Raw genomic sequence first — 27,544 nt, forward strand, 5'->3', positions numbered from 1 at the left:
AATCTGGATCTTTTGGTCAATTTTAATGAACTCTAAACCTTCTTTGAAAATGTTTGTCTGTTGCAAAATACTTGGTATTATGTTACATCCAGAAATCTTTAAGGATATTAAGCCACATTTTAACCAAATGTCTACACCTCATTGGATTATTCTAATAGTAACGAATGTATTTTCTAAGCAGATTTCTGTCATAGCAGTATTTAGGTGTTGTTACATATTCTTTGCTGATAGCACTGGGGGATTTTTCCCCTTCCATTGTGGGTGCTTGAAATGAAGATCCCTTTGCACTTTTTGCAATTACAAGGAATTAAACCGCTAAACCTTCCTAAGGGATGACCCAGAAATGTTTAAGGTGTGTGATGCTTCTGTTACGTTGTTCATTGTGTAATGGAAAACTGATTTCTCCCAACTGAGTAAAAGAAACCAAAAATCCCCTGACCTGTGTTATTTTTTGCTTATTCTTGGTACTGTTAGCAAGATGAGGTTTTATTGTTCAGACTATTCAGTGATTTTCCATTTTAATAGAAGTAAGTTTCACTAGAAATAGTCTCATAAATTCATCCTTAGCACCTAGCCAGCTGTGTTTCAAAGAGAATGTAGAGTCAATCATGCTACTTCATGTAACCCTGTCTCTTCCACTAGTACTGAGTATATTGATTATCACAGCACTTGCTTGGAATTTTCCATCCGATTAATGTGTCTTTAGAATGCAAAACTTTTAAAAGCCTAAGAAACTTTTATCTTTTCACTTCTTGGATCATATCTATTTGTTGAGTAAGTGCTGCTTACTGAGGGTGAAAGGCAACAGTCCCTTGCATTTTATATCAAATCAGACCAGAACAATATTTATATTTTGTAGTTGGTCATTATACTGATGGAAGCTACCAACACCAGTTGCTTTCATTAGGTGAGCTCTTAGACTATATACTGCTACATACATCTTGCAGTACAATTTTTTTTTAAATTAGTAATTCTATTTATACATCTATGTATAACTGGTACCTACCTGACTGGCATTAGAAAACCTCCTCCTTTTCTCATAGGTTTAGCATGTTGGAGCTTTCCAGTACCTACTTTTTTTTTCCTGAATTAAAAGATGTTTAGTTTAAACTTGATGAAGGGGCAGCAGGCATTTTTAAAATGCATTGACAGCGTATTTCGTGGCAGCACCAACTAGTACATCTGGTTTGAAATCTGTTGACATTTAGTTACCACCATCAATTTTGCTTTGGTCCTATAGCAGTGCATTTTTGTGGATGTTTTTTAAAATAATACCCACATAACATTATTCAGCAGTAAGAGATGAATTAGCTAGTACAGCAACCTCTGATCACTGCTGCATAAATGACCATTGTTTTGCTGTGTCTCTATTACTTTTTTGATCACATGTGTTTATTAAACTTCCATGTAGAGCACTTTTTTCCTTGGCCTAAAATACTGCTTCTGAAGTGAGAAATTCAGACCACATTTTTGTCACAAGACAAAACTTCCTTGAATGTTGCACCAGTTAGCACACCTTTTATTATAGAATTTATGTGCAGACCACCAGATGACAAAATGATACAGCAAGTGTGAAACTATGTAAATCTGAGAGCAATATTTTAAAAAAATTCTCAGGAGAAGGCATACGGTATTGAGAACTGAATCTAAGCTTAGTTTACATTACAAGTATTGCTTGAAATATCTGTATCTTTATTTTGCAAAACAGAGAAATCATAGGGACTGATTTATGAAAGGGTTGGTTGTAAGGTGTTACTGCCCTTCTGGTTTTTGTTTGGATGTTAATAATAATGTAAATAAAGGTTTCTATTTATAATCAGAACTTGGTGACACTGTATGAGCTAATACTTTAAGGGTGATTATCCAGTACAGGTCAGAGAAAATTCCCTGCTATCACTGATGAAAAATGTATATAAAGAATGATTTACATTTTATCCTAGTTGGCCGTAAAAGCTGAGGGAGTAACAGCTGAGACCTTTCATTTATGAGACACACATTCAGCACAAACACGAACTAGAATTTATGTCTACTTAAACAGCAAACTCTAGAAGAGCTGAAAGGAGAAGAGGTGGTATCTTTCCCCAAACTTGGCAACAACGTACCTTTCATTAAATACCAGCTGCTTCTTGTGTCACATACAAGTCTCACAGCTCACTATTTTCTATAAAGGGACAAGATAACTTTTCAACCTTCTGCCTGACAAGTAAGTAACAGGTGCGGTAACACTGGCCCTGCAGGATTTTAACAGTCACAACCTCACCTTGCCAGAGACTATGAGCTAAATACAAAAGGGCAGATTTTTCATATTCTTTCTGCATGCACACTGGGAATGTCAGATAGCTGAAACTTCTCTGGAAAGCAGAAAAAATCTGGGGGTTTTGGGGAACTTAAGGGTTTTTTTACTTATGTGTGTGGATCCAGGATCTCATAATCTAGTAGATTTTTCTGATAATCCATGAAATTTTTAACAAGTTTAATGAAAACACATGGCAAGATTAAGACAGACATTCAGATTTTACTTGCATAATTAAAAAAAGCTTGCAAGAAAGCTTTGGGTAGTGGATTTGACTTACCACATGTCATACAAATACTCAAGCCCAATCTTACTTAGCATATATGAAGACTCCACTTCTGCTTTTTGAGCGGGGTTTTTTCCCCCCATTCCTAAATTCAAGTACATTTTTTGAGTATGGGGTTGTGATACCAGGGATCTACATGTCTGGATATAATTCCACTTGATTTTCCGAATGGCAAAACCAGGAAGGGTTTCAAAATAACTTTCATGCTGTATTTTTACACTGCATTTCTACAAGGGCAAGTTAAGTTTGCATTTTGAAAAAATACCTCTTTGTTAGGAGTGAAGGCCACAGTTGGTTGAGTCTGTCCCATAAGCACCCTCAGGCATTTGCCCTTAAACACAGGTAGCAAAGTAACATGAAACAAATGATAAATACAAATCTCACCATTAGTACCTGTACTACAACTTATGTAATAATGTTCTTATGAAACTACTGAAATAATTATGTACACTGTGCTTTCTTAGTAAAATTATAGGGTGTTTTTCCTGTAAAAACCTTTGAACAGTAACTGTCATTCACAACATTTACTTTTCTGCAGACTAAAGTGTAACTAGATTATTGACTACAAGTACTGAACTCCCAGAGCTGCCTTTTTAAAAAATAAATGTAAAAGTTACACTGCTAAGCAAACACTACTTTCTCAAAGGAACTGTTCTAGTTTTGAATGTACAGTATAATATTACCACATAAAAAACCTTCATACAAATCTGATTGTGTTAAAATTTAAGATGTACATTTACTGAAATTTTTCAGGACCTTTAGAAATGAATAAATTCTGACTTAGCATTTTGAGAAATGGCGTGTGGGCATTACACTCTTTTTTATTAATAAATTTCTTCACAATGTGAAGGAATTTATTTTCAAACAGTACACTGATCAATATTTACACAATCCCTCAAAAAATCTGGCATCCTTTGAGTGAAGATTAGAGAAAATCTTCATAGAGGTGACAATACAATGAACAAGTAGATGTGGAACTAAAATGTATCCTCAGAGGAAACTGAAGAAATTCCATGGTGTTGAGAACACTTGGTGCTACTGACTTCAGTTCCTGAATCTTTTCAGAGTTCTCTTGAACATTACCTTTACCCCAGTGTTAAGCAAATGCACCTCTGTTTTCTGAATCTTGCTTTAGGGTTGTACTTGGCTTTGAAGTTTTTCTCACGACAACTAAAGATAAAGGTGAACTGGAAATTGTTTTAAGGTCCTGTCAACTGTTTGTGTAAACACTGCCACTGCAGGGGCAGTCCTCTTTGGGATGTGGCTGAGTTTCCTCCTCTGTCAATTCCTGAATCAGCGTTGTCTTCTTGAAGTAAAATGCCTTGTGAATTAGGTGAGGTATAATCCAAAGCAACAAAGCAGGTACAACAGTGGATTTCAGAGACCTGTATTTCTGATGGCATTTCCCATAATTTCACTGCTTCTATTGAACTCACTCACCAGTGCAAACATTGTATCTATTTCAGCCTCAAACTTTATCCAGTCCTTCAGGTGAATGTTATAATTCATTTAGTCTGTACATGGATTCAAGTCCTGCCCCGTTTGTATCCTCATGGAGGTGCAGCAGCTGTGGGAGATTAGCCCTCCCAGCCTTCCCACAGTTGTCCTCTTTAAAATAAAACAAATGCAGTTTAGTGTATAACATTGTAGTAGAAAGTAATAAGAAAGGTATTTTTAATGGCTCCATGCAGTAAAAACCAATGGAAACACTGTGAACCACCAATAAAAGCATAGCAAGTGTATGACAGAAACAATTCAACAGTGTTTGAAATTTCAACCTGTACAAAGCTTGTTAATTCCACCTTCATTTTGGTTCTAAATCCAGTCTTAGATCTCTTCAATTAGAAATAAAACCACTGCATTATATAAGCAGCTCTCAGGCAAAAAGACTGTGCCCAGGAAGGGAGTTGCACCTGTGTTTTCCACTGCACAGTTTGAGAGCACTTCATGATTTTTAATGAAGTCTCTGCTTTCTTTTTAAGGAAAGATTCAGAGACAGTAACAGGCAATGGTAACTTTTTAATAGACTTAAATTTGTACCTCATCTTTTGAGCTCTAGCAGTTTGAGAACTGCCAGATCATCGCCACATTTTAAAAGGCACCTCAGTAAGAAAAAAGCAGTTGCAGATACAAATCTGTCTTATAATCTACTTTCTGTTTTAAATTCTTTTTTCTGCTCACAGCACAAAGGCTGTGGTTGGATAAAGGGCAAGAAAATACATGATGCTGCCTCACTACTTGTGAGAAATTACAGTCAGTTTTGTTCTTTCTGGATTGTGTGAAAAACTACTAGGTAGCTGCTACTAGTTTAAGTTTAGACAAAACTAGTGTACTGGTCTTTAATTTTTATTGGCAACTGACCATAACTGGTTTCTTAACTGAGCATCTACCTTTACTGTTTGAAATTGCCTTGACTTTAATGCTCCAGGATTCTCAAAAAACATGTACGAAGAGGTTTTGTGCAGCAGTAGTTGTCAGTAATGACGGCAGTATCATATTTCTTGCATAATTTAGAGGACTTTCCTCCTAAGCATTCTGTGAGAATAGATGATGATGTTAAAATGGTGGTGCATGCAAAAAGAGAAGAGAAAAGTTAAGTAAAAGCTAATGCCTTTGGTGAATTGCTCCCAACTCACAGTGACTTGGCAGATGATGGTCTCTTCACATCTGGCCATTTTCGACGCTGAAACTGCCTAATTTTCAAGCAGCAAAAGGAGAAAAAAGTTAACCATCACCAAGAAAACAACTAGTACCACAATCTGAAAGATGAGGAAGAAGAATTCAGCCAGAATTTTGACTACTAAGATCAGAACATAGTGTAACATTGAAACAAATAGCTCCAAAGTTTCAAAGCAAGTGGGGGGGAAAGGTCTTTCAAATGCTCTTTCAAGCCAGGCCTTTCCATGTGGTTCCCAATCCCACACTTGCTCTTTCAGCGTTAAGGTAGTACTTCAGAATAATGTAACTTTTTTTTGTTACTTTACCTGTACTGCTCGAAGCTTCCATCTTTAAGTCCTAGGTGAGAAAAATTAAAATGTTACCAACAATTGTCTGTATGAGAAAAAATAAAGACTCAAGAAATTTAACAAACTTTCTGATGTCTTGAGTAACCTCGTATGCCCTCCTATCTGATCCTGCACTGAGCTGAAGTTTGGAGCAGAATTCTGGAAGTCCCTTCCAGCTTGAACTGACCTGTGTTCAGGTCTGTGAGCTTCAGAGTGGCTGCTAGAGTATTCTCTCCCTTTCCATGAGTATTGTTTCTTCCTTGTCTTCTCCTGCATCTCAGCAATATTTATTACTATGCTAAGGGTCTTTCTTCATCATAAAAACATGACATAACATGAACTGAACATGTACAAAAATCTGAGAATGCGGCTATCACCCCCAGCAGGACATTACTATTGTAAGTAAGTCCTAAAATCCTTTCTTGACTGATTCAAGTTGTATAATATTAAGAGTATTTTTGGGTTCTTTGGGGTGTTTGTGAGTGCAATAGAAGAGGCACTTACCAAGATCCATGTTTCTGGTTCTTGGATTGCATTGCTTATACCCTCTGCAACTTCTGAGTTCCATGAGCTGGACATGCAGTTGATTAAGAACATCTCTGTCAAGCGTATTCACTGCATTAATTAGCTGCAATAAACAGGAGGTTCTTCTTAGTGACTATTGCTCTGTAGTTTGATAACTTTTGAAATACAGCTGGTTTCTTTCTAACAGGAAAGAGCCACTTTATACTAGTTTAAATGATACAGGCCTTAATGTCATCCTACAGCAATACGGCGTGATTTCAATTTATTGGTGACAAGTAACAATGATGTATTTCTTGAGCTGTGATCCCAAGGTCTATGATCAGATACCTGATAAGGATCGGTATTGAGATCAAAATACTCCAAAAATCCAGTAGCAAATTCACAGAACAGGAAGTTGTGGGTCTCGTTGATTGTCCTCAAACACCAGTACGTGTTGTTGTTGGCACTGGTACAGGCACAGAAAGGGCCCACTGCAAATTGAAGAGTTATAAAGACATAAGCTACATGCTTCTGTCTTTAGCACTGCTAATTACTTTCTGTTTATATTACTTTATTCATAGACAGTTACTCTCATTCTCACTCCTGAGCTCTAAAGCAGAGAATGCATTCCAGCATCAGCTTCTTGTTCTGTGCATACCAAATCCACATTCTAATTACAGTAGCATCTTGTCTAGTTCCTTTCTCTGGTTGTGAAACATTCCAGATGGTGAGATACCTTGCAGATCAGTGTACAGTATTCAATAATTTGTAGCTTATTTGCAGTTGGTTTTACCTCCTTGCCTTTTGTGCAACAATAATGACAACACTGAAAACAGAGATTATTTACTATAGAAAAGACTGTATGGCTTTGGTTACAGAGCTAATAAAACCAGTAACTACTAGCAACCCAACATCCCAGCCCAGCCTAGCCAAAATTTGCTGACCTATTCCTTAGTTTACAGTACTCTTACATGTCCACAGGGGAGCAGTTTGCCAGTGCTGGTTGTCGTGGGTGAAGCAGGTCAGACCAGGCATGCTGCATGTGTCATTATTTTTGATTCTCTTCAGCAATTTGCGCAGTTTCTTCTTCCGTCTCTGCTCTCGCAGCAGCCATAGCCTGTCTTTCTCCTGTAGGGCTTTCCTGCACACATGAAATGTTAGGATCATGGAAACTCTGTTAGACTTGAACATAGCTAAAACACCCCAAAGTCTAATAAAATAAGCCACTCAGAGAGAAAGAATCCACATTTCTAACTTAAATGGTGTTTCATACAAATGGAGATGACTCTGCATTTGTAGAGTCATTGCCTAGTGTGTAACTGGTGCGTACAGACGTAATATTAATATTACATTTTGCACATCCTCTCTCAAAGGAACAGGCCTTCACTTACTTGAAAGGATGAAGACCGGATCCTTTGTGTCTCAGTTTGCTCTTGTGTTTTGAATGGTAACTGGAAAATAAAAACAGCATTGCTGGTGAACAACAGCAAGACAACTGCTCCTGTTCTTAGAACATTATCATATTGGATTTGAAGCAGATTTAATCAAGTGTCACTTCTCCCTTCCATTTATTAGTGTATGTGATGAATAAAGGCAGCCTTGCTCGACTGGATCAGGCACTTCCCAGCCTCACTGTGTCTCTGTTTCCTCAGATCCTTTGTCCACAGTGACACTTGGTGTGCTAACACTGAATTGCAATGTACATCCACATCCAGCTACAATTTACTATTATTTTAGTTTTAACTGGTTGTTTCCCCACATGAGGCACATAGAATAAATAGATTTGTAATTAAATTACATTTCTGCAACAGAGTATTCCCTAATTTGTTCTGATAATGACAAGCTTATACTACCCTCCTGTCATTTTCCTTACAAATGCAAAAATTTCAATACCAGCTGTACTTTGTAGGGCTGGGAAGGGGTGTGGGCGTGTCCTCCATTATTACTAGCTGAAAGCTTCAGGGAAACTTGAACAAGATGGCTTGAACTGTCCCAGCAAGAGCACTGTCTAATATATTCAGAGATATGCAGAGTGCAAGCAGACATACACATTCTCGCTGGGTTACCACTGCTTTGCCTCTCAAGAAACTCTTACAGTATATTGCATAAACTTCCTTTCTGTGGAATTACCAAAGTTTAAAAAAAAGAACAGCCACAGTCACTGGCAATATTTTCTTATTGATAAAGTTACTACATACACAAATCAGTAAACGCAAACTTAATTTAATAACTGTTGTTTTCCAAACAGTACATCTGAATTCAATTAGTTGCCAGATTAAAATCTCCTTCAAAACAAATCTTTTAAATTCTTAAAACTTTTGGGAGCTTTCATAAGTTTAATTAGTATAACAAATTAACAAAGTAAGATTATTTAAGAACTATCTTCTTCAGTAAATTTTTTAATCTTGCATAGATGCTGGGGATTTCATCAACTTATTCTAAATACTAAGTCAAAGCAATCGCAATACAAACACTTGACCATATGTAACTCAGATGATTAATTTCTTTGCTTTCAGTGGGATTAATCATCTCAATAATGCTATGCACAAATCTGTGTGTATCAGTCTGAAAATAAACATTTTTTACATTTTCTATAAAACATTCACGAAAAATAACTTCATCTTTACAGTACATATTAAGTAAACTCAGTTAATCAGTTTTGAAAGCAGTGGATTATAAACCAATATAAACTTTCTGTCTGTTTACCATCTAGAATAATACATCTTTTTTGACATGGGCTCCCATAACCCAAGAAATTGATGATCTCAATATTTTAGTGGATCTGCTGCTGCAACTCTGATGCAGGATCCACATGGGCCACATCCACAGTCCACAACAATTATAAACATTGGATCTGTAGAGTGCAAGGTTTTCAGCATGTTCAAAAAGGCATTCTGTGACACCAATAGGACAGAGAAGTTTTATCCACACCCTCTCACAGAGTCTACTAGGTAACAAGTGCTTTAAGCACAGCTAAAGCACAGCTGCCATGCAGTTATGACTCCATTCAGATACAGCTTTCTTTTTTTTGTTGATACTCATACTATTCTGCCACTGTGGCTGCAGTACTCTCAGTGATATCTGGCTCTGAGGAGCCTCAGAGCTGGCTCTGTCATCACCATGAGCAGGAGAAGGTGCTCCTGGGTCTCCTTCCAAACAGCTTTTCTCAGGGGCAAATTCTGTTTGGGTTACCTTTTGATTTTGGAAGATTTTCTGTTGTGCTTATTTGCAGAGCAAGAGCTCAATTGTCCAATTAAACTCCTGCCTGGCAGACAGTGGGCCTTGTACTTGTGCAGCGGCCTGTGTACACTTCCCCTAAATGTGTACACAGGAGTACAGTCAGCACAACTGAACAAACAAGATCCTGATCTCTCCTGTGAGATCTGATAAACCAGTTAGATCAGTGAGATCTGATAAATCAGTTACACTTCCACACTACAAATAATTATTCAGAAGTATACCAGAAAATACCTTAGCTTGTTACAATCACACTCTTCAGGTCGCTTCTTCTTTAGATGACCTCTCACCTCTCTCAGGTTTTTTATTTTATTTTGCAAAGTTTCAATCTGAAAAAAAAAAAGGCACCAAGACAGAGTTTGAAAAAAACCAGCATGATTTAGGGCTATTCTAACCTTCTCAAACTCATTCTACTGTCACCAAGAGCTTCCTTTTCAGCACCTTCCGTGGCTCTCACCACTAACAAGCATTTTCAAATTATCTCACTTTCCAGAAGGAAACTACAGCAGGAGGAAGCTGGCTTAGTTTGCCTGCTCTGATTCTTGACTCTGAAAGCAGAATGCGTTGTTGCTGGAATGAGGGGACACACAGTTGCAGGTAGACAGACACTCCTGCATCCACTCTGGTTTTGCCTCTCTACAGCACATTCACAAGGGGAGAAAGGCTGCTCAAAGGAAAACAAAGTCATTACATTTCAGCGTGTTCTGACACTGGAAAGGGGATAGGGCAGGAGTGATCTGAAATCCCCTCTTCAGAGGTTTTGAAAAGCAAAGCAGCAAGGTTCTGTCACTTTGCATAGCAAGCTTTAGCAGTGTCTGGACGCATGGAATAGCAATCAGCAGTTAATTGTGCCACCCTTGAGGTTTATTTTTAACTGCCTTTTTTCACTGAATGAAACTCCTGCTTTTGCTCAGTCTGACTTACATACAACATGGCTCACTTCCACTCGGGTATTGCAGGCCTCTGCACAGCAGAAAAATCAAAGTAATCTAATGTGAACAACAGTCTCTGCAGAACTACCATTGGCCATCAGTAACCATAGGTGTAGTAGAAGCTCATGACTGTTGAAGCAGAGACAGGGCAGAGTGTTCAAGGAAAATGGACAAAGAACCCAGCCCTGTGACCCTAAATCAGGAACACAATTGGACAGAAGTGTGTTCACACTTCATTTCCTTTGACACTCTATATTGGCTTCATTTTCTGAAGAAAAAACAATTACAGGACCGTGGTAATATTAAAATTGCCCTTTTTTAATCTTAGCAGACTAGTAAGTTTTTGAGTATTTGCCCTGTATGTCAATCTTTACAAGAAAAGGGGGACCAAGAAGTTCTTACATAGAACTTTACTGTGAATTTATGTAATTTGGTAAGAGATTACAGGACATCCATCCTTTATGCTTCTCTCTGGCATTTGTTCCATCCTTACCTGGTCCTTAGACCCTCTTTCATACACTATACACTGAAGGGTTTGAGCTAATATTAGTGGCAAAAATGTCAGATAAAGTCTTACTGGCAAATTTCGTACAGCAAATTACCTCTAAATTCTCCATATACATAATCCTATGAAAAAATTCAACTCGAAAGTCCAAGGTTAAGAAAAGCAGTAGCAAGTGAAAGAAATTAATTCTAGAAGCACCAAAACTAATGAAGCTCACTTTTCCTTGGGCCTTTATATTTGATACTGAAGGACTGTTTTGACAGGTTCCCCACTGGGGAACAGGACTACTAAGATGATAAAAAGATTCAGATTGATTTTTTTCCCAGGATAGGGACAGCTTTAAGTCTTACTTGCCTGATAAGGCATATGACATTTCTCAGCTGTGCTTTCAGTTGCAGTTCTGTCCACTCAGCATCTTGTCTTCACAAACTTGTAATAATTTAATTATTTCTGAAATGTCTATTCTGAAATTAGCCAGCAAATTCAAAAGGTTCCATGGAGGTAAAAAGACACCCAGAGGCAGACACAGATAGTCAGCATGATCCTATCACCCCACAGAAAACAACGCTAAAAACACACACGGAAAACATCACTGACCTCATGGTCAATATGAAGTTTGTGGTCCTTCCAAGCTTGCAGTGACCTGTACAGATCTGTGTCACACTGGACGGTATCATTCTCCAGGATATAGCACCTTGGCAGGGAAAAGCAAACAGTGTTTATTATTACAGTGGATACACACACACACACACACAGAGCAATGCAAACAGTTGCTCTTAATAACACAGCTCCAGGACAAATGAGACCATGGATTGGAAATGACATGCAGAATTCAAAAAACAATGTTCATTCAAGAAAATACAAGTGTGCTCTGAACCAGGAAGGAAGTCTGGGTTGCAGTTGCCATGGAAATTTTTAGGTAGAAAAATTCAATGAGAATATTTCTATCAAGCAGAACCTGTTGACTGTTTCATTTCTGTATGTAAATCATGCTACACAGAATTCTTGCTTATTCAATAGACTTTCTGCATAAATAATCATTACTAATTAGCAAGCATTGAAAGCATTACTCAGAAGCAATTTCTCGATGCATAATTAAGTGATGCAGGGGTAGTAGCAAGGTAAGATGCATTACTACACCATAAAGAAAAGAGAAGAAACAAGAAAACAAAACTGAAACAAAGAAGTTTTACTATTTTCTACAAAAGTGATAAAATCTTTCAATGGTATCTCCTTCACTTTGAAAGCAAAACACCCTCTGACAATATAAAATCTTTATGTTTCACTAACTTCTAGTGAAATCTAGTTTTTAAAATTACTTAATAAAGAAGAAAACAAAAAACCACTACTTGACAGATTTACCTGGAAAGTTTATTAGGGGTTGAATACCATGCAGCCATTTCTGAATGCTTGTTTAAATTAAAGATGAATATTTGCAATGTTCCTTTATTTTCTTTAAACCACCTCATGTATGTTGTCCCACGGCCTTCTTTTCTGCTAGGGAAGTCTCATGAATAACGTACAACCTTCCTGACAGTTCCTTGTAAAAATCTGGGATTTGCGCACTAAGGCAGCAAAAGTAAATTTAATTTGTTCCAGAAGGAAAAAACCAGTGATTTATGAGTCCTGAACATTCATGAGAGCTGGGATAAGAGGGCACAATTCTCTGATGCCTACATTTCGTCATATTGGTGACTTTCTAATTCACTTCTGTCAACAGAAGGCAAATGGAAAACACAGATATCAAGAGCAGCTACCTGGCTCCTGCATGTTTACATGAGCTAGTCATTAAACAATATAAAACATGTAATCAATAATGATTGGTGGATTTTCTGATAGCTCACAAATGGAAATGGTGATAAATTAATTAAAGTACAGCTGAAGAGACATTACCAGTCCTTAGATTCACCACCAAGGAAGTTATTTTTAGCTGTTAAAGTGGTCAGACAATTGCCTCCCCTCTCTCTCAGTATGTTCCATTTCCCAATGCTTCTGGTCCATCCAACTTCATTCATAATACAGATTTTCCTCTCCTAGCACTGCTTACAGAAAACTCTGTACAAAGCAACCAGTGACACCAAACCAGTTCATGCTTCAGTCAGGGCCTTCAGTCTCCAGCCAGGCCAGGTTACCCCACTGCACACTCATTTGCAGGAGTATGGCCTCTTCTGGATCATGCAGATTTAACACCCCTGTTGCCAACACCTTTGCTTGTTCTCACTGGAAACATATGCACTGATGAGTGGCTACCGTCTCCACACAATGCAGGAGACAAAAGCACTGCTGCAGCTCTTCAGGAGCTTCATGCCCCTCCTCACTGACCAAACTAAAACAAAACTGAAGACTATTATACAAATGGAATAAGAATTTTAGTGAGGCTAGACTGAGTATCCAAAAGGGATGAAACATGCTTAGCACACTTCAACCCACACATTTATGAAAAGAGCAGTCACTTAAGGAGCAAACGCTTTTAAAAACCTAGCGTGTGCACTTACCTGTGGGTCACTTTGATCAGACTAGGGGCTGTGTACTCTGCAATGCTACCAGTGCCACTATATTCCCCCATATCTCTATCTTCCTCCTCGTGGAAAACAGCCCTCTGCACCTTGTGCCGCTTGGTGATGTTTCTTGGTAAGATGGGCTGGTATCCATCCTCTAAAACCAGGTGATAGGCAGCTCCATCCAGCTCAACAGATACAGAACGGATAGAGCGATTCCGGACATAGCTTGGTTTGAATTCTGCATGGAAAAAGTGGAAGAGCAGCAGAAACTGCATGTTACAATTTGCTCCTCTCTGTGGCTCTTGGAAGGAAAAACCCCAGCCCATACTGTGCTGTTTGGAATTAACTGGATGACAGTGTTTGTTGCAGTTCTCCTGTGAACTGCTGTTTCCTTAACGTCGGCATGGATGGAAGTACCAGTGGATGGATGGATACCTCAGAGCATGAGAGGGCAGGTACAACGCAAACACAAAAGAATGGCAAAGGGGAAAAAAAATGCTGTAGTCCAGCGCCAGTGAGAACAAATAGCTCGTTCAAATGGATGCTTGCTCTTCCCCCACAATCACCAGATGGCAGTCACATCTTAAGCACTAACTGTGACACTAATGACAGCCAGTCACCCTCAGGGAACAGTTCTCTGTGCTTTTCTGCTGTCCGTCGTAGTTCTTCCCAGCTAGGATTCCTGCAACACATTCTTGGAGTTGTCTCAGCCTGGGCCTTTTCCCAGTTCTATTCTTCAAGGCTAGGGCTAGATCCTTGATTTTTTTGGAAGGGACTAATATTTGAATCTTTATTTTTATCCACATGCAATTATTTTCTTTGCAATTCTTTCCCTGATGTGCAGCCCAGACAGTCAGTTTCTCCATGAAGCACCACTCTCCAGTGCTATGTACTCCCTCAAACTTTGCTTCTGCATTTGCAGCTCAAAAGCAAAATTAAACATTTGTTATGAATTGCCACTGTGCAGTACAAGATTCTCATTGATCTTTTCCCTATTACTATTTTCCAAAGTTCTCTGTTCCAGCCCAAATCCCCAGAATTCCTCTTCTGCTTGGTCTGGAATGGCAAAAAGAGAACGTAGTTATGCAATCTAAATCCACATTTAAACTTCCCTGCTGTATGATGGGGTCCATCTCTGACTGTATTTCTTGCTCACAACCAGTGACTGCTGAGAGTCACTCATTAGGCACAATCATCTCATTCCTTGAGGAAAAAGTACAACCTAGGTATCACAGACTCTCTTGTGCTCTCTGCCCTAGGGGAGCCTGAGGCTTGTATACTCTGTATATGAGGCTTGGAGTTACCACAGATATTACTGGAAACAACTGAGTCCCTTAGATCCTTTGGTCACTTCTCATTTAAAGAGACAAACACACAGCACACCTCATGAGATGGGACTTCCCTCTGCAATCTGATAAAGGCAAAATTCAACCAATGTGCCAAATGAGAAGATCGATCCTTCTTGCCATCCCATGCTCCACAGAAAGGCTAGTTTCTTCAGTGGGATAATCTCTCCAGCAAAATAAGCAGTAGGAAAAGGAAATATGGAACCGGAGGTTGAACAACCAAAATTGACAAAAAAGTACCTTAACTGTCACACAAACTCTGGCATTAATTCAGAATGACTTTTTTCAATAAGCCTTAAATTCATTTCAGATAGATTGCATAGTCTCAAAAGTCGTTTTGCAGTCTGTGGGAAGCAGAATAAACATCTCCTCCCACCTGAAACTTGGCCAAGCACGATATTTTTGTCAGCACCACACAGAGAAAGCAGAATACCAGCTGGATTGTCTGGTTTTGCACATTTTCCATGCATAGTTCAAAGTTTACTGCTGATATTAAGCCAGGTGAGTCCCAGCTGAAGGGATAAAAAAAGCCACAAATGATTAGCCCTATTTTAGGCACCCATTCAGGAAATGTTTGAATAAATGAGACAGGAACTTTAATCTTTTCCAAGGTAGGAAGAAGTTCTAAAAAGCTACACCCATACCAATGAGATTTAAAGTATAAACTCCCATTTCTTTAATCATATCTTCATTTTATCTTTTTCAGCACAGCCAGCTAACAATTAATCTTCCTTCCAAGTCTAATACACCAATCCAGCCCGCTGGACCTCAGTAAATGGCCCCAGGAAACCATCAACTACATGTCCTTGAACACCTAGGAGCCAGGTTACTCCTCCCTTTGCAGCCAAACTAACACAGCCTTAGCACTAACTAATTGGTGTGGAGTGAGGCATCTCATAAAGGACTGCTTCTATTGCTTTATCCTAACATGTTACCCACAGTGCTGACTCAGTGCTGTGATTAGTATCAAATTCTGAAGTGGCTAAAATATTTAATAAGATAATACTCATTGGTACTGTGTGCTCCCATCTGCTAAGTGAACTGCAGGCATCAATACTAATGTTTAATTACTTATTAGTCAATCTTCCCCCAGGTTTTACTCTCCAATCTATTTACCTCTGTACACAGCCTACAAACAGCCAATCCAGGGCTGTTAAATATTTGGCCAAAAACATCTATGCTCCTTCCTTCAGGTTACTAAAGTCTGGCTTTGGTAAGCTCTCTGAATCTGATGCCTCTCTTCCTCAACTACTACAGAAACCAGCTGCCTTAGGGATGGTATTGCTAAGAAGTTGCAACCTCAAAATTGAGTTGTAAAATGGAGTCCAGAGGAATTTAAGTCAAGAAAGTCAACTGCTTTCAGAGCCCAAATCATCCAGCTGGTATTGCACCACTTGACCTGCATGTTTGTCTTCACTGGAACCTGAAAGGAACAAAGTTTTCCACTAATATCTATGTATTTTGCATTTGTTAGACAAAAGAGCTTTTTTTTTTTTAAAAATATCTCTAGTGTCTAGAAATATAGATTAAGTTTAGAGGTACTTTCTTATATCCCATTCTCACAATTAACACTTCAAATGCATTATCTGTAAAGTAATGAACTTTTTATTTTTAGTAACAAATAATGTTAATAAAAATGACATTTTGATCCAGCTTTGACACCACCTCAAAAGTAAAATGACTGTCAGGGAAATTTGAATAAAAATGCACTCTTTGTACACACTTCTGTTTCTTTACTATTCAGTGTGGCCTATCATCATTTTCCTACATGCAACTTAAGAATTCCTTTAATCACATACACTCGCTCATCACAGGAAGAAGAGATCAAATCCACAGCAAGAAAAACATAATAGGCCACAACACAGCCAATGATTTTGAGAGCTCACTATTTAAACTTTCCACCTACTGCAAAGCTCTGTCTGAACTTATAACAACAAGAGCATACTAAAGAAATAAAGAGGACAAAAAAGGAAACATTCCAGACATCTAAACCCAGACATACCAAATATTCATGTTTATGGGTTTCTGGTGCTTAAGTGCTTTACAGTCAAGTTATGTATTTTTACATTGTCCAAATCGCACATATATGACACAGTCCTGTTGTGAAACTGACTTTACTCAATTTAGAAAATGCAGTTGCCTGCTAAATGCACTGGTGCACCTGAAAATGCATTCTAAACCACGCCTACACTAGAATGTAATTATTTTATCAAAATGTCTGGTGCTTCAGCCTCTGTACCAGCAATTTAGTCTGGTCTTTCAGACCATCTGTTCTCACTATATGTAACTGATTTCAATCTTTCTGAAAGACCAATCCTTATACCCTATTAGGGTTTACAACATGCTTGATGCACCCTAGATGCAGGGCATCCATTCTGCTTTTCTGCAAATGACTGTAGATTGGAATGCAATAAGATGACCTTTTGCAAATCTATCTCTGTTATGCACAACAGAAATGAGTGATCAGGGCATTTCCTTCAAAACTTTGCTACTGCTTGGAACTACTGCATTAATGTGGACATGACCCTTAGTCCAGTTAGAAACTTGTATTTTCTGTTTGGCAGTGGTTCAAACTAATGAATAGCATTTACTTGCATTCAAGCAGGGCTGCAATCCAATCTCATGCACTCATCAAATTCTGAGTAGCAGACCCCAAAGGTGCCCTAACAATTATGCAAACCAGCACAGAACACACTTTATCCCAAGTCTCACAGAACAGGTCATAAAAACGCAAATACTCATCATGAGTATCCAGGTGACTCTCTTAACTAACCATAGTCCAGTTTTCCACATAAGCTATTTAGAAAAAACTTGGTATGTCACCTTGACTTGTACAGCTTTGGGCTCACTTACATTTGGCATGTGATTTATTAGATAAGTGCAGGTAGAAGAATAGCCAACACCAATGAAGAGGTCTCTGTCAATAGGTCCAAGCTAACCTCTTCCCTGTACAGCACACCCCAGATGTGGGAAGAGGGAAAAACAAAGCATCTGTGGAGGCAAATACTTTACTTTGGACACAAGCAATAGCTATGTGATCGTCAATCCTGTTTTGTGTTGCTGAAGTATATGCCTTAAGGTTCAATGAGGCTAATGAGCTGAAGGGTGTAGCATAAACTCTGTCTCATCTGAGCAGAACACAGGGGAAAAGCACCATTCTGATTCCTCTGTGAGAGGGAGCAAGTTTCACTTTTTTTTACCTTAACTTTCTACATACATAACCTAAAGATAATTATACACTTAACCACCTCCTTTGCATGTTGTGAAAATTAGTTAATGTTTAGAAAGCCGCAATGAGAAGTACTTAAGTAACTGTTAAGTATTATCAGATAGCATTACATTGCCCTCACTTTAATTGTTTTCCTGTCCTCATTAAGTGCCTTCCATCTACTGCTGTTGATTCCCCATGACTTAATTCCTTCTGTGACTTAAAAAAATTTAGTTAAATAAGTACAAATTCTAGTGTTCTTTACAGATTGTTGGCTGTAGCACATATTTAAACATCGAATATACTGGATGGAACCACTAATTGTTTTTCAACTCAGAATTTGCTTAGTAACTACTAATCAGCTTGCAAGACAAATATAATGGGAGAAAATAAATTTAAACTCTGTGTTTCAAGTTTGTGTCATGATATAAAAAGACTAATCTGCTAAACAATTAAAGCTCTGTATTTGTGGAGTGAGATGAAAGAAACATTACAAGTAACTAATAATTCCATGTTTCTGTTTACCTCTAATCTATAATTAAACTATATATTTCAAATATAGATGGTAGTCTGACTATGATTTCACAGAGTCAGTAAAATGGGCTTTCTGAAAAAGCACTAACCTGTGCCAGGGAAACCAGTCATCCCCTTTGGCTGTTTTGTCTGATTTAAAGTCAGCCTTGTCTCTGCTGACTGAGCAGAAGAAAAGGATGTTAGAAGCGAGCAGCCTCAATAACAAAGTATACACACTGAAAATAAATTACTGAAGTAACAGTTCCAAGCATTGCAGGAGCTACTGAAAATTGAAGTATTTGCTGTACAACACTGTTCATGTTCCACAGCTTATGTCACTGTCCGCAATTTGCCTTTTCAGCACAGGCACTGCATTTCCCAGAACGAAACATTCTTCCTACAGCCAGATATTCTCAACTCTGATTGTCCAATATGAGACATGCTGTTTCATGGTTGAGATACATAGGAAATATGCTAATACAATTAAATGCCTATGATTGTCAAGACAATTATGTGAGTTAGCAAACTACAGCTTTCTAAGGCAGAGACAGAAGATGCGGTAGGTTTGCTTACTTTTCTTGGAGAAGAGTTTCTTCCTCTGTCTGATGTGGCTCAGCTTGTATTCATTCTCTTCACAATTGCAGTCTTCACTGTTCCTGTTGTAATACTTGGGCAAAATATTGGAGGTGCCTTTGCCTTTGCTTGTAGCTGCCAAGTCTGCCATTCCCTTGCACTTGTGCAGCTTGAGTTTTCCACTGGCATCTTCCACACACTGCCATTTCTGGAAGAAGAATTTGGTTATTAAAAATCTGTCCCAACTGTGGTCTGTCTCATGGCCAGCTCCAGCAATTTATCAGATATTCCTTGTAGTAAAATGGGGCTCATCTATCACCTATTATCAAACCAGATTTTTGTAAGATTTTATTTTCGGACAAAAGAGCAAGACTTCAGAACAGCTTTGCATTTGTTTCTGATTTTGCCTCTTAGAGGCAGAACAACTGAAATTTCTTTTAAAAATCAATACTACAGCTAAAAACATGAAGGTGGCAAGTGACAACTTTCAAAAGCATAACTGCAGCATAAACCAAGGACATTCAAGCCGTATCCTAATCCTGAGAGTCTTATATAACTCTCAGCACAGTGGGACCAAAACCTTCCAGCTTTGTGGAAGTTCTCCAGATAGAATCATATACTGGCTTGGGTTGGAAGGGACCTTAAAGAACATCTCATTCCACTCCCCTGCCATATGCAGGGGGACACCTTTCACCAGATCAGGTTGTCAGGTTGTTCAGAGCTCCATCCAACCTGTCCTTGAACTCCTCCAGGGATGAAGTGTTTTCCAGGATTGCTCTGCAAAAGCGCCTGTTTCTCTTCAATGACTTTTCAAAGGGTCAGATCAGCTGTGCAAGTCCTCAGCTGCACGAGTTTATCTCCATCTTGATTGGGTTTCTTAATAGCTTTCCCTTCCCCCCCCCCCTGCCATGTCAACACACACTTGACTTATAAGGGTGAGCTGCATGGATGTGTGAAGTGAGAAACCTCTCCCTCTCGCACTCAAACTAGAGAAAATATTAGATGTCCCCGATCTCCAATTCACTCTGATACTCAAAACCTTGAAGTAACTTGCTCACAGCTCCTTCATGCTGCTGTCAGAGCTGTACCAAGGGCAAGGGAGTTTAGCTGCCTTCAACCTGGCACAGAAGTTCCACTCACTTCCCAGGTACATCAGAAAATTATTTCACCTACTCCATAATTTATCAACACTTTGCTACCTACAGACCTTAGAGACACATAAAAAACCTCTTACAGTTGCTCCTGCTTTAAAAAAAGTTTCTCAGAAACACTCAGCTTCTTGTTGAGTCTTGAGAAGTGTTCCTCTTCTTCCCTATTACAAAATCCTGTAAGCTAGTTCCTCCAGGACTCATTGGAATATTGAGAATTTTCCAAAAAAAAAGAACAGAAATAAAAACAGCAGCATCTTCCAGGGAAGATGATATTTTACAGCAGCCTGCAGCTCTATGAGGGAGACTCAGCCACTTCAGTTTGGACAGCAAGGTGTGCAAAGGCTGGAACAACAAAGCATATATTTTTTACTGACATTCATTCCATTGTTTGCAGGTATGCATGTATTAGCATGTACTATGCATGTAAGAAAACAAAATCACTGTGCTTTTATTATCAGACTTTAATAGAAGTCGAAAGTGAAGTGGCCATTAACAGCACATTTACCTATCACTGCGGCAGAACCTCTCATTTAAAACAATCCATTTTATGGTGTGCCTACTGATTTCCTCAGACACCTGGATGCCAAGTCTCCTGAGCTGTATCTGTGTTCAGCCTCCTGTACAGCCCAAGCCTCGCTCTGATGCAGATAAATCCAGCTTAACTTACACAATGAATTGGTTAATCAAGGAGAGATACTGACAATAAGATTTTTGCAGGACTCTCTTCATCTGTAAAGCAGTACATATTTACCTAGATTCAGTAACAAATTAATATCTGAAGAATAAATTTCTCTCTTACTTTTATAATGCCTAACACTGATTGATACAGTACAATACAGTACAGACTGAGCTTTGAACTAAAAGTTACTTTACTAGAATAAGCAATACTTTCTTTTACAACTATAAGAGATGTAAAAATGTTTATTGCTGCTTCCCATTTCATCTGAATATAATTTTTGAAAATATATAAACAAACAATTTTCTGCTCAGTAGAGTTCTATGCTCTAAGTACATTTCATTACATGAAAAATGATGTTTCAACAGAGGGCAAGTTCAATGCCACGATGAGAATTACTGCAAGTACTCTGATGTGGGGCCAGAAAAAAATTTTTTTTTCTATTTCTTTCATCTCTTGTCAAGAGATTGATGTTCCTTTTTCCCCTCCAGGTGAACTGGAAAAATCCTTTAGTTTTTAGTGCAGCTGTATGCTACAGTGAAAATATCTCAACGACTTTGCTGAAGGGCACATTGTATGCATTAACAGGCCCCACTGCTGAATGACTGCAGTGCAGATCTACCTAAATTACATTAGAAATTCTTTCATAACCTCGGTATATCCCTGCTAACGACAAAAGTAACAATGAACCAAAAAAGACAGGAAGAAAGTTTTGGATCTAATTTTTAAAAAGATTCCTTCCAAAAACTGTCACTGTTTCCTAGGCCTAGTCAATACAACCTCAAGCTACACTGGCCTCAGAAAAAGGAGAAAATATAAGCAATTTTTTTTTTCTATTGCTCTTCTCTTGGCACTAATAATGATTGTGATGCAATCAGGAATATGATGTAGAGGTGCCTTTTCTGAACTGCCAAGGAAGGCACACACTGATCAGTATAGTGTTCATCACTGGTATGCCACGTTATATGAGAGAACTGGGGGCACCAAGCAAGTATAGGATGTGCTTTTACTTATGATATCTTCAGGCCAGTTACAAAAGAGAGTATCCCTCCATGATCCTGGCATAGTACAAAGCAATTGGAGGGAAGACTCTATATCAAACCTTTAATTTGCAGAACACCTGAAAGAAACAAAGTGCAAGCATTTGCATTTTCAATGCTCTCCTGTGAAAACTGTCATATAAAATGATACTTCTAATGCTATTTAAAGGCAATTTCTACTTGTATCAGATATGCATGTAAATAAATCTTCAAAAATAAAACATATTTGAAAATGAAATAACGTGAAATCAGGCAACTATTTCTCTTCAGGAGTTAGCAGTATTATTGTACTATGCCGGGTCCTGATAAATAAAAAATTACCGTCTTTTAATTTTGAGAGCTCTCACATGTACAGCATAGATTCCCTACAGCAATCAGCACTGCTGCAGGTATTGCATGTTTACCAAATGTTTATCTTTTCTCTTCCTTGTGCACAAAATTGGCAACTTACTTAAAGGAAGATTTTGTGTAGCTGTTGTTATGATACTGTATGTGTTGCTGGGAATGCTCTACAGAGCAATGCTGGTATCATAATTGGCTTCCACACAAGCACATTAATGCAGGCTACTAGATAAAAGTGGGTCAGCTTCCACTCACCAGCCAGCTTTGGATGAAAGGCCAAACTACACTAAAAAGAAAAAAAAATCGTGGAAGCCATTAGGTACTAGGATAATTTTTTTTCTTTTTTAATTCATTTGGGAAGAGCTCATCTCTTTTAAATCCTTGAATATAAACGCTGAGCTGCTCTTTCATCTGACTCTACAGTCACCCTTTGTTGGATGCAAATAACTACCACACATCAAACCCTAATAACTGGAAAAGAAAATATAGCAACACACAGATTCCCATTGCTCTAAGAAGAATTTACATATATTAGTGATGTCAAAAAAATTCCACATAGTGGACTGTGAAACAAGGCTTTAGACATTATGAATAGCCTCTTCTCCATGATCTGGCTACTCTCCTATCAAAACAAATATGGGTTAAGGAGGGTGACAGAGATTTGCAAAAATCACTTTGTGACAGTAGACCTGAATTCACAAACTTGCATGCTCACAAAGCAGAATTTCAAATTCTCTATTTCATATTCAAAGCTTTATTTACCTCTCCTTTCTCTACCTCTCCTTTAAGCTCTGCCCTTGTCTCTTATCCTTCACTCCCCTTCTGAGTCTTTGATCTCCATTTGTGCTTCTTGTCTCGGGCTCACACTTCAGGTTCCCTGGGACTGCTCAGATTTCTCTGTACATGAAATAGCAGGTCCCCAAAACTTGTTAAAGTCAAAAGAAAGAGTTCCAATGACTTCAGCAAGCTTTCAACTAATTCTGACCCAGATGGGTATTTATCTTTGCATTGGAATATGAAAATTCACTTTTCATACTGAACACTCCAAGTACTGTTATATAGTGTCCTGCAGCATCAGAAGACATCTGCTAAATAACCACTGCATCTGCGTAACATCAACTCCCCAAGGCAGTGGTATGTTATTAGCTTGGGCTCATTCTACTTATTGTGCAGAGCTATGAACAGCACCAGCAAACAGACAACACCCATTTGTCATTTGAGAAGTTAGACTTCCTTCACTCTAAAGACATTTTGGGTGCACCCATATTTAGGCACAATTTATCCTCAAATAAGCACATTCATCTCCCAGCATTCCTATTGTCTAGATAGACTACTAAGATAGACTACTAGGACATATTCTCTAGAGCAGAGGTTAGAAGGATTGAGAATACCTTAAAAGCCCTTCACAGATTTTAATTGACTTGATTGTTTGGCAATTTTTTCTGACGTGCAACATAAATTTCTTTTTTAGCTTAATTTCAGCCTATCACTTCCTATTATGCCTGACTGAACTGCTCAAAACAATTCTTCTCCTCTCTGTCTCCTGACAATGAGGATGCAGCACAAGCATCTCTTATTAGCACATCTATACTGCAGAATTTATTGGTAATTTTGACTATGGAGTTGACATTTTATACTTCTCTTGAAAAATAGTGATGGGGGGGTGGGGGGGGGGGGGCGGTGGGGAAAGCTATATTTCCTCATCATACTTACTGGATAATGTTGTAGTAGAAAAAATAATTTTTCTTCAAGTTCCTCAAATAACATTGCAGATTCATAAAACAATGGCTTGCTCCCATTCAGCTAAAATTTCAGCTCAAGACTTCTGATGACAATAAATTACTGCATATAGTATTCCTTTAAGTTTAGTATTTTTACAATACAGAACATTATAATTTCTCTGTGTACTAAATCTGACATTTTAGCCACAGGAGGAAAAGAACATCTGAAAAATTCTTATATATATAAATTGGTTCCAAACACCTAAGGAACAATGGACTCATTTCACAGGTGCACTGAACTACATGATCAGTAAAGCCAGAAGTATGGAGTCTGGCCTTTGACAGTAAAAAAATTAACTACTGCAGCCTAAGTAGCCCATTACTGACTATCGCTTGGTAAGTCATTCATATCATGTCTGCAAGAACAGTTATATTCCACAGACTAACTCATCCTGACAGCCCTCTGGGCTGCCGGAATATGAGGTAATGCCAGTGTGATAACAGACACATGAGCATGTGGGCCCATTTACCTTCACCCCTTTGTCCACAGAATGTATTACAGTCCTTGGAAAGGGGTTCTCTGGCCCACACCTGCACGAGAGAGCAATGACACAGAGTCAATTTTGCCAAGAGTGGTGAATTCTCTGGAGATAACCATGCTTTGCTTTTGCACTGCCCAGAAAAATTCACAAAATCCTCTCCTGTGTATGTCAAGACCATGTACTGATAATATCCTGGTTTTTTTCCATTAATTTCTTCTAAGTAACTTGTATCTAAAGTGAACATATTGTCATATCTGCCCGAAACAATTATGCAACAAGGGAAATGACACACAGTCAATGAGCTTTATGCTTATTGATGGATACACTCATAACTGCATGTGTGTTTTCCCAGTGTGTTTTTGTTAAGAGGAGGGGATATACTGAGTTAACAAAATTTTAGCTTCCCATTACTATATGTAATTTCAAGTAACAACAACAAAATGAATTAAAGAATTAAAGAGAGAATCTGAAGCAAAGCAAGCTGTATGTATTTAAAAAAGCCAATCTGTTATGTACATTGTAGCTTCTCAGCACTAAGTAATCCCAAACCACATTCTCTTTGGAAAATAAAACTCTAAAACAGCCTACGCGGTTTTCTTAGTGGTAGTCAGGAATCAATACAGAACACTTGAATCAGCAATTTCCTGACTGACAGTCAATCTCATAAATGCTGTAATAAAGATTTGAGTAAAGGTCACAGAACGAGCCATTTGATTTATACACTGGCATCGATGATGAGGTGAAGAACATTGACACAGTGAAGGTGCTGAGCTTAGCCCAATTACAACTGCTTAACTGCAGTCAGGGATAACAATGCCCTACCTGGCCAAGCTGTTCACAAGCTGTTTGATACTCGGCTCGCTGACAGAGGTCTTTCACACGCTGGTATTTGGGTAGAAAGTTTTCTTCTTGCGCATCTACCTTCTCATTCTCCCTTTTATGCAGCAGTTTACTGGAAAAGAAAAAAAAAAATTATTCTTACATTAATATTAACTCCAACACACAAATACAGTTAGCTGAAAAGACTCAGAGGAGTAGCTATTTTCCAGGTCCATAGCCTCTCTGGTAGCCAAAACGTAACAGTCCAGTGGAAACTAGATTTAGCCTGTCCAATAACACACAAGTTATTCATGTCCTACTCTCAGGGAGCATACAAAAACATATAAAGTCAAGACACTCTGTTACATGCCTGAGTGTTAGGCAGTGACAACTGTCAATACAGAGAAACCACATCACATCCTACAGGGCTGCACTTTGGAAACCCCTCTTGCCCCCATTTATGTACTAAGGCAGAGGTGCAGAGGGAATGGCCAGCAGATGAAGATGCAGAGAGGAAGGGTTGTTCATAATCCCGTGATACAAGCAGGAGGATTGGAGGACAGCAGCTGAGAGAAAATTGGGATGCCTTCCCATCTCTCAATCCAAGTAAATTTCCCTTCCCCCACCACAAGAGCACATTTATGCAGGCTGTAGGCAGAGGCCATCCACTCCCTACAATCACACAATCACTGCCATTAGGCATACTGCAGCCGTGTCCCTGCTGGCACAGCTAAATGGCTTTAGACTGCAGCAGAGTGCTGCTTTGGCTATAGCTATTCAACATCCTTCTATTTAAAAAGACTGGGCTTTGTGATTAACACTTTCCTTACCCTCTTTCCACAAGGAACGAGTCTCTCCATACCTTCATCTTTTTCTTTAAATGAAACCTGGGAGGAAACGAGGAGAGGAAGACGCAATTCCCACAAAGCCAGTAACCAATTTATGCCCCAGTTTTCTGTCCCACCCCTAATTCCAACAAGAAACATGCCACACAACTGCACAAGAGGACATCCAGCTCTATGAAGCAGGAACCTATGCCTCTCCACTGAAAAGCACAGGATATATTTCTCTCACAGGAACTAAATTCACAAGACAATTTCTTCAACATAAGCGAGTTGAAGACAAGAGATTAACTGAATCTTCTTTGTTCACAAAGGATCACAAATTAAATCAGGACTTCCTGACTCATATTTGGGCTCTTACCCTGCATCTACCCAAAAAGTATCCTATTCTAAAGCATCTGCTCCATTCCCCCTTTCCCTCCACCCAGCTACTTGTAAAGCAAATAGTTCTCCTTCCCTTTTTCTGCTGATTTTCTCTTCCAAGGATTCTCCATCAAGTCTAATTCTCTTCCTCGGTCTTTTTCCAATGAAAGTACCGATGGAAAGTCTTAAATAAAAACCGCAATTTTGAGTGCTAGACTGTCTTTATATTATAGTCTGATACACAGCCCTTGCCTTCAATTATTTTACTAATAAATATTCAATATGAAATGCTTTGCTACAAATGATGCCATGAAGACATTTAAATATATAACTTACGTAGCCAAAGACCTTCATGTGTAGCCCTCTCACTTCTACATAGACTACATTTAGTATGTACAGATGCCATGCATGCCATACATCTAGAATATGAACATGCCAAAATGAAAGTAAATAACTGAAGTGAGCTGTATATGCCAAATAGTCTTCAGACTTTCCAGTGAATGATATACTCAGACAGATGGTGATTTTATTACATTTTCCTTTAAATTTTCTGCATGCTGCTGAACACTTGTTCAGTCTCTCGTACAAACACATGCATGTTTCCATGCAACATTTTCATTTCTTACCTATTTACCGGTCTCTCAGAATCCAGCAGCTTTAGAATGGATTTACCATCCATATCAGATGGAATATCCAATCCAGCAATATCTAGAATTGTAGGTGCAAGATCAATATTCAACACAATGTGAGGATTCCTGAAAAATAAATAAGACAAAACAGTTTAAAGTCTAGGCAATAATACCAAGCGACTCCAGCTTCCACAGAGTCCAAAGACCTGAAAAGGCTTATTTTGTGACACCTGCAAATAAAAGGACACATTCTGATTCTTTTCCATGAAGGGAATTAACATATAATATATAGATCAGTTGCATAACCTCAAGGGGACTAATACAAATATTTAAAACTTTCGTACAGAGCATTTTTGAGAAAGCAAAGTAGTTCATAAGGTAAAGTTAGTTAATTTTTGCACAAGACAGTCTAAAAACCATTGGAAAAACTGTTTGGGTGTCTTACAGAATGAAAATGTCTGCCAAATATGCCATATCTACTTTTTAAGAAAGATGACTTTCTTAAAAAGTAGATTT

General features: G+C 38.5%; 2 protein-coding genes across 10 annotated transcripts in view; one reads left to right on the top strand and one right to left on the bottom strand.

The window, feature by feature from the left end:
* NCOA3 (nuclear receptor coactivator 3) overlaps positions 1-27,544 on the top strand; it is a 103,666-nt gene that overhangs the window by 54,689 nt on the left and 21,433 nt on the right. The window lies entirely within an intron of this gene.
* SULF2 (sulfatase 2) overlaps positions 17-27,544 on the bottom strand; it is an 86,521-nt gene continuing 58,993 nt past the window's right edge. For 6 of the 7 annotated variants that reach the window (XM_054274415.1, XM_054274410.1, XM_054274413.1 and 3 more), the window contains 14 exons: positions 27,026-27,154; positions 26,025-26,081; positions 25,198-25,327; positions 18,904-19,111; positions 13,258-13,501; positions 11,360-11,456; positions 9,560-9,654; positions 7,480-7,539; positions 7,060-7,229; positions 6,437-6,579; positions 6,089-6,212; positions 5,564-5,594; positions 5,216-5,272; positions 17-4,187 (listed from right to left, as the gene is read on the bottom strand). In XM_054274415.1, the coding sequence (XP_054130390.1) occupies positions 4,157-4,187; positions 5,216-5,272; positions 5,564-5,594; positions 6,089-6,212; positions 6,437-6,579; positions 7,060-7,229; positions 7,480-7,539; positions 9,560-9,654; positions 11,360-11,456; positions 13,258-13,501; positions 18,904-19,111; positions 25,198-25,327; positions 26,025-26,081; positions 27,026-27,154 (1,576 nt within the window). In that variant the 3' untranslated portion in view covers positions 17-4,156. The remainder of the gene's footprint in view (positions 4,188-5,215; positions 5,273-5,563; positions 5,595-6,088; positions 6,213-6,436; positions 6,580-7,059; positions 7,230-7,479; positions 7,540-9,559; positions 9,655-11,359; positions 11,457-13,257; positions 13,502-18,903; positions 19,112-25,197; positions 25,328-26,024; positions 26,082-27,025; positions 27,155-27,544) is intronic. The other variant, XM_054274414.1, reaches the window with a different exon arrangement.

This window comes from Melozone crissalis, unplaced genomic scaffold (assembly GCF_028551555.1).
Source record: "Melozone crissalis strain CALT ecotype California unplaced genomic scaffold, PUWL_Pcris_2 ptg000017l_1, whole genome shotgun sequence".
Classification (NCBI taxonomy): domain Eukaryota; kingdom Metazoa; phylum Chordata; class Aves; order Passeriformes; family Passerellidae; genus Melozone; species Melozone crissalis.